Genomic DNA, 12,892 nt, shown 5'->3' with positions numbered 1-12,892 from the left:
TAGTGGATTAGAGATTTAATTTATCAAGCAAGCATCAAGTAGACAATGGAAGGGCAGATGCAGCCATTTGGTAATGCAGTGGCGAAACTCCTTGGCAGGCAAAAACCTGCATGTGTGGCAGAACCAGTAGGGTGAGGAGGCAGGTCCACCCTCAGTACTCAGTAATATTTTGTTTTGAATTTGCTCCAACCATAACACTTTCTATTCAGGACATTTTTTGCAGTATTACTCTAGTGCCTTGTTGCAAACATGATGCTGGTTTTGGAATATTTATATTCTGTACAGGCTTCCTTTTTACTCTGTCAATTAGATTAATGTTGTTGATCCATCCTATCACAGCCATTAAACTCTGTAAATGTTTTAAAGTCACCATTAGCCTCATGGAGAAATCCCTGAGTGGTTTTCTTCCTCTCTGACAACTGAGTTAGGAAGGACACCTGTATCTTTGTAGTGACTGGGTGTATTGATACACCATCCAAAGTGTAATGAATAACTTCACCATGCTCAAAAAGGATGTTCAATGTTAAATTAACAAATATTTTACCCATCTACCAATAGGTGCCCTTCTTCACGAGGCATTGGAAAACCTCCCTGGTCTTTGTGGTTGAATCTGTTTGAAATTCACTACTCGACTGAGGGACCTTAGCAATAATGTAATGTGTGGGGTACAGAGATGAGGTAGTCATTCAAAAATCATGTTAAACACTTATTGTACACAGTGTGTCCATGCAACTTGTCACCTAAGCACATTTTTACTCCTTAATTGATTTGGGCTTGACAAACGACATTCCAGTTTTTCGTTTTTAAAAATAAATTTGCACTTCGACATTATGGGGTATTGTGAGTAGGCCAATGACAAAAGTATCACTTCAATACATTTTAAATTCAGGCTGTAACAAATTGTGGAAAAAGTCAAGGAGTGTGAACACTTTCATCAGGCGCTGTATGATGACAGAAAGTGAAGACAGTAAAACCAGAGCTGTAAACCAAGTAGGCTTCGCGACCTCTGTGAGATTGCAACGTTCATGAAAACAAAGTGCCAACACAGCGGTCACAACATTCGAGCAAATTATTTCAACTCACGCCTCGAGATAACAATTTTGTCGATCCCCAACATCTGCTTGAGAAATTGTGTTCAAAAGGTGGTAGTTATTTCCTATCCTACCTGTAAAACGTCTCCGACAAGTCCCAGCAACTCGCGTAAAGGCGTCCAACTCACAATAATAATTTGTCTCCAAACACTTGACGCTATCAGCCGATTTGAATGAACTAAATAAAATCCTTAAAAAAGCAAACTGAACACAGAGAAGGGATGTCCCTATTTGGCGGTACAGCGTTCAGGTGCGTTTCATAACGTCATCACACTTGATCGTCACATACAGGAAGAAGGACGACACCCGTTCTTTTTTTCAATTTCATTCTTCCCTGCCCTGTTAATAAAACACTGTCCAGAGACACTCCTTGGTATTCCTCAATCTATGGATTGTCAACGTATCGAACCTATAGCCAACCATTATTATAAAGCCCAAATAGTACAAGGAGTATAATTGTACTATCAAATATCAGATGTATTAATAAAAAACCATCAAGAATGTACAAAGATGGGCTCCAAGTGGTGCAACAGTCTAAGGCACTGCATCTCAGTGCAAGAGGTGTCATAACAGACCCTGGTTGGATTCCAGGCTTTATCACAACTGGCCATGTTTGGGAGTCCCATAGGATGACACACAATTGGCCCAGCTTCACTGACTTGCCTACTTAAATAAAGGTTAAAAAAATAGACCGGTAGGCTAGCCCTTATGACCCTCAGTTCCATTCCATTACACATACGACTCAAGAGCACTGATGCTTTGTCTGAACATTAACACACATCGCTTAAAGTACGGTTTTGGAAGCATAAGGACCTTATCTTTCATATCAACGAGAAATAATAGTAAAAAATGTTAAATTGATACACACCTTTGTAGGCTTAGTGTTCCCACACAACCATATCTCTATGTTACTGCGCTCATTTACATAAAACAGATGGGAAACAGAGGGACCTTTATGCATTTAGAACCGTATCGCAATTGAGAATCGACTCACATTTAGATTGAGAATTTGGCTGTTTTGGCTGGCAGAGCCAGTCTACCTCTGAAAATAACAAACGGTAGGCTCCTTAAGAAGTACTTCGTCGGCTAGTGGTAGTTTAGTAGGAAAGGTCAAACTATACTGCCTCTGCCCTCCCGAGTGTCGCAGTGGTTTAAGGCACTGCCTCACAGTGCTTGAGGCATCACTACAGACCCGTGTTTGATCCCAAGCTGTGTTAAGGCTGTTGAGTCCAATGAGGCGGCGCACAATTAACCAAGCATCATCCGGGTTGGTGGAGGGTTTGGCCAGCTGGGATTTCCATGTCCCATCGCGCTCTAGCGACTCGTGACGGGCCGGGTGCTTGCAAGCTGTCTTTGGTCACAAGCTGGACGGTGTTTCATCCAACACATTGGTGCGGCTGGCTTCCGGGTTAAGCCAGCAGGGTGTCAAGAAGTAGTGCGGCTTAGCAGGGTTGTGTTTCGGAGGACGCATGGCCCTCGACCTTCGCTTCTCCCGAGTCTGAGACCATCCAGGACCTCTATACCAGGCGGTGTCAGAGGAAGGCTCTAAAAATTGTCAAAGACTCCAGCCACCCATCAGAGACTGTTCTCTCTGCTACCGCATGGCAAGCGGTACCGGAGCACCAAGTCTAGGTCCAAAAGGCTTCTAAACAGCTTCTATCCCCAAGCCATAAGACACCTGAACATCTAATCAAATGGCTACCCAGACTATTTGCATTGCACTCCCCTCCCTCTTTTACACTGCTGCTGCTACTCTGTTATTATCTTGTACAGTTGAAGTCGGAAGTTTAGTTAGGACATCTACTTTGTGCATAACACAAGTCATTTTTCCAACAATTGTTTACAGACAGATTATTTCACTTATAAATCACTGTATCACAATTCCAGTGGGTCATGAGTTTACATACACTAAGTTGACTGTGCCTTTAAAAATTCCAGAAAATTATGTCATGGCTTTAGAAGCTTCTGATGGGCTAATTGACATCATTTGAGTCAATTGGAGGTGTGTCTGGTTCATCCTTGGGAGAAATTTCCAAACACCTGAAGGTACCACGTTCATCTGTACAAACAATAGTACGCAAGTATAAACACCATGGGACCACGCAGCCGTCATAGTGCTCAGGAAGGAGACGCGTTCTGTCTCCTAGAGATGAACGTACTTTGGTGGAAAAGTGCAAATCAATCCAAGAACAACAGCAAAGGACCTTGTGAAGATGCTGGAGGAAACAGGTACAAAAGCATCTATATCCACAGTAAAACGAGTCCTATATCGACATAACCTGAAAGGCCGCTCAGCAAGGAAGAAGCCACTGCTCCAAAACCGCCATAAAAAAGCCAGACTACGGTTTGCAACTGCACATGGGGACAAGGATCGTACTCTTTGGAGAAATGTCCACTGGTCTGATGAAACAAAAATAGAACTGTTTGGCCATAATGACCATTGTTATCTTTGAAGGAAAAAGGGGGAGGTTTGCAAGCCGTAGAACACCATCCCAACCGTGAAGCAGGTGGCAGCATCATATTGTGGGGGTGCTTTGCTGCAGGAGGGACTGGTACACTTCACAAAATAGATGGCATGATGAGGAAGGAAAAGTATGTGGAAGGAAAATTATGTGGATATATTGAAGCAACATCTCGACATCAGTCGGGAAGTTAAAGCTTGGTCGCAAATTGGTTTTCCAAATGGACAATGGCCCCAAGCATTCTACATAAGTTATGGCACAATGGCTTAAGGCCAACAAGTATTGGAGTGGCCATCACAAAGACCTGACCTCAATCCGATTGAAAATTTGTGGGCAGAACTGATAAAGTGTGTGCGAGCAAGGAGGCCTAGAAACCTGACTCAGTTACAATAGCTCTGTCAGGAGGAATAGGCCAAAATTCACTCAACTTATTGTGGGAAGCTTGTGGAAGGCTACCCGAAACTTTGACCAAGTTAAACAATTTAAAGGCAATGCTACCAAATACTAATTGAGTGTATGTAAACTTCTGACCCACTGGAAATGTATTGAAAGAAATAAAAGCTGAAATAAATCATTCTCTCTACTATTATTCTGACATTTCACAATCTTAAAATTAAGTGGGGATCCTAACTGACCTAGGATAAAGAATTTTTACTAGGATTAAATATCAGGAATTGTGAAAAACGGAGTTTAAATGTAGTTGGTTAAAGTGTATGTAAACATCCAATTTCAACTATTACCTCGACTAACCGGTGCCCCTGCACATTGAATCTGTACCGGTACCCCCTGTATATAGCCTCGCTATTATTTCATTATTTGTTACTTTAATTCCTTATTTTTTGTAGGTATTTTTCTTAAAACTGCATGGTTGGTTAAGGGATTGTACGTAAGCTTTTCACTGTAAGGTCTACACCTGTTGTAGTCGGCGCATGTGACAAATACAATTTGATTTGCAGTGATGGGACAAGACTAATAACTACAGTAAACAATTAGGGAGAAAAAGGAGTAAAAGTACAAAAAACTATTCTGCCTCCATATGGGAAAACGTTGAGTACGCTAAAATGTTACTAAAATGCACACAGCCCATTTGACATTTTTCATAAAACTATTACTAACTGAAATGCACATTAAATGTCTCAATCAATGTAATACAGAAGTAATGAGATCACCACCACCTGTCTTAGAAGTGTTTTTTCAAAAGCAATTCAGCATCATCAGTTAAGGCCCAATGCAAAAGGCATTCATTCACGATGAAAAAGACAGACACCATTTTTCACAATCTTCAAGTTTTTATTTGTTGTTTGTTTTACAAAGTTAAGATTGCATTTTGATATATTCCTTCCTTTTATGAGTAGAAAACCTTTTAAAGAATTAGTCGAAAGGCACATTTTTTTTTTACAATATATACATTTCGATCTAAATGATAAATATATAGAAAAACAAAAGCACAACCCAGAATAAAAGTGCTGAACAGTTTTTACAGAAAGAAAATATAATTTTTAAAAAATACATACAATCAGTAGCATGTTTTTTGTTTAGTTTTTGTTGGCAATAAATTATTGAATGTGATACTTTATATGCAAAAGGTGGAGAAACAAGGAGGATGGTTACAGTATACAAAAATGCTATCCATCAAAAGGTCAGGAACATAACAAGCTTGCAACTCTCAATCATAACAAACAGACAACAGTAACTTGATTATGCCATTCTTAGTGCAAATTTAGACAAAATAAAAAGACCTAGCTAGCTAAGACAAAGTCAAACAGTTCCTTTAAAAATTGTAATTCATTTTCTCAAATCGTGTTTGTCCGTTTCCACAGGTTTATAATGCATATTACCTCTATGTCAGTGTTATACCACACAGTCCATTGGCCATAGGTGAAGCATGGGACAAACAGTTTGATTGTGAAAATGTGTTTGGATTTATTGGAATGTGCCTGATGAGGAAATATATGTTTGGGACAATCTGAAGCAGAAAAGAGAGGGCTATGAGATGGGATAAAGTAGAATCTCTTAGGAGAAAATGGGCCTGAGCTATTGGATGGAGCTATTGGATGGATCAGCGTGAATCTGTCAGATAGTCGGGAAAGGGGAACGATCTGCACCAGTAATTGCACATATCAGTATATCCAGGTGCAAATCTGCTCAAAATCTTTGTCAGCATTAAAATGTATTAAACGACTAAAAAACTGTCCAGAGATATAAACAATAAAGTTCCTTAAAAGAAACAGCGTTTGATCTTTGCCCTAAGATGGCATAAACACTTAAAATCAAAGATAAAAAAAAACATTTTTTAAACCAGCAAGAGTCGCAGTACAAAATGAAGAAATAAAATAGCACTAAATGTGCATTTTTGTTAGGTTCACCACTGTTGTAAGCGAAAACAATAACATTTCTCATAACTCCCCACCAATACATCTCTTTTAGGTTTCTTCCTGAGATTGATATAATAGGTCAGATATAGCCAGTAACTTCCGGGGTGTGGAATACTTTGGTATCTCTCTGCAAACTAAAGCCCTGGCAGAATATGGAAAAGTTGGAACAATTCTACTTGAGTCACAAGCAGAATCGGATCAAATAACTGAAAAGAAACAAATGATCACCCCTGTACAGCAGTACAGAAGAGTGCAATATTATTTGGTGGCAGGTTATAATAGACTTATTTTTTGTTTTTATAGTAATCTTGAAAACTAGAAATGTCCCTGACCAAACTTTGACTAAAGAATCATCAGGATAACAATCTAAAAAAACAAAATATCCCTAAAATATAAATAACAATAATCATCATAATAATGATGACAAAAAACATCAATAGCACATTGCTTTCATCCCATCACAATGTTTATACAAAGTTCATACATATTTCAGAGGTCTTTAACTACAGACTACAAGTAGAACAAAAATAAAGAGGAATCCAATTCTTACCATGCACAGGTATATCTATAACCTTCGGCTGTGGAGCGTAAACAGTACTTAGACTTCTAAAACATCTGCTATTCAAAATGTCTTGTTTATTGCTTTTGATTAGTTGAAATTACCCAGGCTTTTCATGAACCAATTACCGTGCATTCATTTCACAACCACAGCCAGATCTTACAGGTTCTGAAACATAATATATATACACACACACACACTACTGTTCAAAATTTTGGGTCACTTAGAAATGTCCTTGTTTTTGAAAGAAATGCATATTTTTTGTCCATTAAAATATCAAATTGATCAGAAATACAGTGTAGACATTGTTAATGTTGTAAATTACTATTGTAGCTGGAAATGGCAGATTTTTTATGGAATATCTGCATAGGCGTACAGAGGCCCATTTTCAGCAACCATCACTCCTGTGTTCCAATGGCACGTTGTGTTAGCTAATCCAAGTTTATCATTTAAAAAAAGTTTAATTGGTCATTAGAAAACCCTTTTGCAATTATGTTAGCACAGCTGAAAACTGTTGTGCTGATTAAAGAAGCAATAAAACAAGCTTTCTTTAGACTAGTTGAGTATCGGGAGCATCAGCATGTGGGTTCGATTACAGGTTCAAAATGGCCAGAAACAAAAAACTTTCTCATGAAATCGTCAGTCTATTCTTGTTTTGAGAAATAAAGGCTATTCCATGCGAGAAATTGCCAAGAAACTGAAGATCCCGTACAACACTTAATTGGAGCCAATTTCCTCCTACAACTGGACAATGACCCAAAGCACAGCTCCAAACTATGCAAGAACTATTTAGGGAAGAAGCAGTCAGCTGGTGTTCTGTCTATAATGGAGAGGCAAGCACAGTCACCGGATCTCAACCCTATTGAGCTGTTGTGGGAGCAGCTTGACTGTATGGTACGGTACGTAAGAAGTGCCCATCAAGCCAATCCAACTTGTGGGAGGTGCTTCAGGAAGCATGGGGTGAAATCTCTTCAGATTACCTCAACAAATTGACAACTAGAATGCCAAAGGTCTGCAAGGCTGTAATTGCTGCAAATGGAGGATTCTTTGACAAAAGCTAAGTTTGAAGGACACAATTATTATTTCAATTAAAATTCATAATTTATAACCTTGTCTTGAGTATATATTTTCTATTCATTTTGCAACTAATTTCATGTATGTTTTCATGGAAAACAAGGACATTTCTAAGTGACCTCAAACTTTTGAACGGTAGTGTATGTATACACATACATACACGATTTAGACAGGGATATATATATATATATATATATATACACAAAAGTGGATTCGCCACACCCGTTGCTGACCAGTGTAGAAATTCCCATGATTTTGTGATGTTTGATGAGCAGGTGTCCACATACCTTTGGTCATGTATGTATGTATTTATATAGATACATACGTGTATGTATGTATATACAGTGCCTTCATTAAGTATTCCAGACCCATTGACTTTTATCACATTTTGTTAAATTACCTTATTCTAAAACGGATTAAATGAAAAAAAATCCCAAGCAATCTACACACAATACCCATAATGACAAAGCGAAAACAGGTTTAGACAATTATTATTATAAAAAAATAAAACATTTTTACATAAGTATTCAGACCCTTTGCTGAGACTCGAAATTGAGCTCAGGTGCATCCTGTTTCCATTGATCATCCTTGAGATGTTTCTACAACTTGATTGGAGTTCACCTGTGATAAATTAAATTGATTGGACATGATTTGGTAAAGGGAAAAAACCTGTCTATATAAGGTCCCACAGTTGACAGTATATGTCAGAGCAAAAACCAAGCCATGAGATCGAAGGAATTTTACGCAGAGCTCCCGAGACAGGTTTGTGTCGAGGCACAGATCTGGGGGAAGGGTACCAAAAAATGTCTGCAACATTGAAGGTCCCCAAGAAGACAAGACTCTTCCTATTGCTGGCCAACCTGAGCAATCGGGGGAGAAGGGCCTTGGTCAGGGAGGTGACCAAGAACCTGATGGTCACTCTGACAGAGCTCTAGAGTTCCTCTGTGGAGATGGGAGAACCTTCCAGAAGGACAACCATCTCTGCAACACCTAAAGACTCAGACCATGAGAAACAAGATTCTCTGGTCTGATGAAACCAAGGTTGAACTCTTTGGCCTGAATGCCAAGCGTCACTTCTGGAGGAAACCTGGCGCACCATCCCTAAGGTGAAGCATAGTGGTGGCAGCATCATGCTGTGAGGATGTTTTTCAGCGGGAGGGACTAAGAGACTAATCAGAATCGAGTGAAAGATGAACGGAGCAAAGTACAGAGAGATCCTTGATGAAACCCTGCCCCAGAGCGTTCCGACTGGGGGCGAAGGTTCACCTTCCAACAGGACAATGACCCGTAGGAGTGGCTTTGGGACAAGTCTCAAAGCTTGAGAGGATCTGCAGAGAAGAATAGGAAAAACTCTCCAAATACAGGTGCATCAAGCTTGTAGCGTCATACCCAAGAAGACTGGAGGCTGTAATCGCTGCCAAAGATGCTTCAACAAAGTACTGAGTAAAGGGTCTGAATACATAAGTAAATGTGCTTTTACTTTTAATAAATTAGCAAACATTTCTATAAACCTGTTTTTGCATTGCCATTATGGGGTAGTGTGTGTAGATTGATGAGGGAAAAATGTAATAGATTTTAGAATCAGGCTGTAACGTAACAAAATGTGGAAAAAGTCAAGGGGTCTGTATACTTTCCAAAGGCACTGTTTGTATTATATATATTTATTATTTGTTTTAGCATATATATATATGCTAAAGTTATAAGCTAAAACAAATGCTCATATCAGTGTTGGTCTGAAAGTTAAACAAAACAACAAATGCACATTCCTGAGAACTTCAAATCAAAAGCAACCCAGGAGTCACCGTTGGATGAATGGTAAGTAGACTAAAAGTAGGATATGATATGATTTTAAATTGCATCACATCAGCAGTGTCCATCCCATCTAACCCCTGCTCTCTGTCTATAACATGGCCTGGGAAAGCAGGGTTCCACACAGAACAGACGTGCTGAAGGGACAGCTATAGGGTCCACACACAGACAGACATACACATACTGGGATCGTGGGGACGACCCCTGGCACCTGCCACCAGCATAGAGCCAACAGAGGGCCGAGGAGGGTTAAGTTAAATACAAATAGAATAAATTAACATACCTATGCTTCCAGTACAAATCTATACATTAGGCCTATATGGGTTTCAAAGACTGCATTTAAGTAGGTTTCCAAAGGCACTGTTACAACGGCTGACCCCTTTCTTTTTTCACATGGGACACTAGAGAGAGTGATGGTAGAAACAGCAGAGTGAGGGAGAAGAAGGAGCCAAAACTGAAACATTGTCAATTTTTCCAGTTTTATGTTTTTGAGTAGAGCCCTTGGTTTTAACAAACCAAGTCGATGCAATGGCGATGAAGAGAATTACAGGACAACGCAGAAAAGCATACAGATGTGCATGAAAGGCAGTTTGAATCCCGCAATGTTACCAGTGAAACCCAACATAACCAGTAGCGACTAGCTGTGGTTCTAGAAAAATATTTCTAAATTAAGGTTTCCTCAATAAAAAACAATTGCAACAAGGTTGGATTTTTTTTTTAAAGCACATGAGCTTTTGATAGTTATAGAAACATAATCAAACCCTGTTGGAATTGTGTTTCTTCAATGAGTCATGCCTTGGTGTAGAAACGGCGTATAGACCATTTGCTCTCTCTCTCAGCGAAGTGACCGGGCCAGTTCCACCTGGGTCGTATGTTTACCATCTCTGAACGGGACCACACATTTGGTCTAGTGAAAGTGACCCTGGCCTGTGGATCCAGTGCCTGGGAGGGTTAAGGAGGAGAAGAGCACAGGACAGGCAGTGATGTGACTAGGTCCTGAGGGGAGAGGGGATGAGGCTTGCGTTCACACTCAGCAGCTAGAGGACACAGACAGCCACACTGACAAGGTGGTTACACAGAGTCCCATTCAGACAGCCACACTGACAAGGTGGTTACACAGAGTCCCATTCAGACAGCCACACTGACGATGTGGTTACACAGAGTCCCATTCAGACAGCCACACTGACAAGGTGGTTACACAGAGTCCCACTCAGACAGCCACACTGACAAGGTGGTTACACAGAGTCCCATTCAGACAGCCACACTGACGATGTGGTTACACAGAGTCCCATTCAGACAGCCACACTGACAAGGTGGTTACACAGAGTCCCATTCAGACAGCCACACTGACAAGGTGGTTACACAGAGTCCCATTCAGACAGCCACACTGATGATGTGGTTACACAGAGTCCCATTCAGACAGCCACACTGATGATGTGGTTACACAGAGTCCCATTCAGACAGCCACACTGACGATGTGGTTACACAGAGTCCCATTCAGACAGCCACACTGATGATGTGGTTACACAGAGTCCCATTCAGACAGCCACACTGATGATGTGGTTACACAGAGTCCCATTCAGACAGCCACACTGATGATGTGGTTACACAGAGTCCCATTCAGACAGCCACACTGACGATGTGGTTACACAGAGTCCCATTCAGACAGCCACACTGATGATGTGGTTACACAGAGTCCCATTCAGACAGCCACACTGATGATGTGGTTACACAGAGTCCCATTCAGACAGCCACACTGATGATGTGGTTACACAGAGTCCCATTCAGACAGCCACACTGATGATGTGGTTACACAGAGTCCCATTCAGGCAGCCGGTAATGGATAACCGTCTGCCGGTCTGCGCTGGTCCGCAGCATGTTGTCCAGCACTTCGCGCACATTAATGAGGGCGTCCGTGCTGCAGTGGCCGTTGGCCAGAGGGAGCGGTTGCTGTTCTGAGGGGGCCAGGGCCGAAGGAGAGAAGAGAGAGGAGGAGGGGGTAGAGGGGGAAGAGAGGAGGCCGGACGAGACTTGAGCCATTGTGTTGGAGGAAGTGGAGGGGTTAGTAGTTGTCTGGCTAGACAGAGAGTAAGGCAGATGGTCTGGATCTTCCAGCAGTTTGAGGATGTCATAGTAGTCCTGGTGGTCGCTGTTGATTAGAGTCGGACTGTCCAACCGTTGCTGTGGTTGTATCTGCTGTGGTGACTGCAGTTGTGGTTGTATCTGCTGTGGCGACTGTAGCTGTGGTTGTATCTGCTGTGGTGACTGTAGCTGTGGTTGTATCTGCTGTGGCAACTGTAGCTGTGGCTGTATCTGCTGTGGCGACTGTAGCTGTGGTTGTATCTGCTGTGGCGACTGTAGCTGTATCTGCTGTGGCGACTGTAGCTGTGTTTGTATCTGCTGTGGCGACTGTAGCTGTGGGTGTATCTGCTGTGGCGACTGTAGCTGTGGATGTATCTGCTGTGGCGACTGTAGCTGTGGTTGTAGCTGCTGTGGCTTTGTCAGTCGTGGCAGTGGCAGTGGCTGTAGAGGTTGCTGCAGTTTGTGTGCAGTGTTCTGGGCTGCGAGCTCGCTCAGCAATATCAGAGAGTCCAGGCCAAAGCTGTCTCTGGTCAGGCAGTCGAGGACCAGGCCTCTCTCTTTGCTGTCTGGGGAGGGAGAGGGGCTCACCGTCAGGTCTAAGACCTCCTCCCCGGTCCGAGGGGGCATGTAGGAGGAGGAGGAGGAGTTGGGCTGCAGGAGGTGCAGGGAGGGGAAGTGGTGGGGGAAATTGGAGAAGTGGGAGGTGGGGCTGGCCATGCTGGGGAGCTGGTTGACTGGACCGAGCTGGGGTTTGAGCTGTGAAGGTTTGGGCTGGAGTAGAGGCTTGACCTGTAGAGGATTGGCCTGGGCCAGGCTCAGGTGCTGGGTCTTGAGGCCCTGCGACAAGTTCTGGTTGTTGAAGCTGTGGTTCAGGGTCTGTCTCTGGCTGTAAAGCTTGGCCAGCAGGTGTTGGTTCTGAAGCTGCCGCTCCTCGGCTAGCCGCTGCTCCTGGGCGCGCTGCTGCTCCTGGGCGCGCTGCTGCTCCTTCTCCTTGCGCCTTCTCTTCACCTCCTCGTCCATTTTGAGAAGTTCCTGCCGCACTCGGGCCACACAGTTCTCTGGGATCTTGATACCTAGGGGAGAAAGAGAGGGTATTATTTTTATTATTATTTTATTTTTATTTTTACCCCTTTTTCTCCCCAATTTTGTGGTATCCAATTGGTAGTTACAGTCTTGTCTCAACTCCCGTACAGACTCGGGAGAGGCAAAGGTCGGGAGCCGTGCGTCATCTGAAACACAACCCAGCCAAGCCGCACTGCTTCTTGACACAATGCCCACTTAACCTGGAAGCCAGCCGCACCAATGTGTCGGAGGAAACACTGTACACCTGGCGACTGTGTCAGTGTCGCCCGGACCACCACAGGAGTCACTAGTGCGCAATGGGACAAGGATATCCCTGCCGGCCAAACCCTCCCCTAACCCGGACGACGCTGGGCCAAT

The 12,892-nt window shown here is 42.5% G+C and overlaps 2 protein-coding genes across 8 annotated transcripts in view; both read right to left on the bottom strand.

Moving 5' to 3' along the window:
• LOC118373936 (tight junction protein ZO-3-like) overlaps positions 1-1,365 on the bottom strand; it is a 39,652-nt gene extending 38,287 nt beyond the window's left edge. The window contains exon 1 of the mRNA XM_035760259.2: positions 1,166-1,365. The gene's annotated coding sequence lies outside the window, so the exon portion shown is untranslated. The remainder of the gene's footprint in view (positions 1-1,165) is intronic.
• Positions 1,366-4,822: 3,457 nt separating this feature from the next.
• Positions 4,823-12,892, bottom strand: part of LOC118373937 (protein strawberry notch homolog 2-like) — a 128,382-nt gene continuing 120,312 nt past the window's right edge. For all 7 annotated transcript variants that reach the window (XM_052475093.1, XM_052475094.1, XM_052475092.1 and 4 more), the window contains one exon: positions 4,823-12,525. In XM_052475093.1, the coding sequence (XP_052331053.1) occupies positions 11,180-12,525 (1,346 nt within the window). In that variant the 3' untranslated portion in view covers positions 4,823-11,179. The remainder of the gene's footprint in view (positions 12,526-12,892) is intronic.

Source organism: Oncorhynchus keta, chromosome 22, assembly GCF_023373465.1.
Source record: "Oncorhynchus keta strain PuntledgeMale-10-30-2019 chromosome 22, Oket_V2, whole genome shotgun sequence".
NCBI classification, from domain to species: domain Eukaryota; kingdom Metazoa; phylum Chordata; class Actinopteri; order Salmoniformes; family Salmonidae; genus Oncorhynchus; species Oncorhynchus keta.
This window is presented reverse-complemented; position numbering and strand designations above follow the sequence as displayed.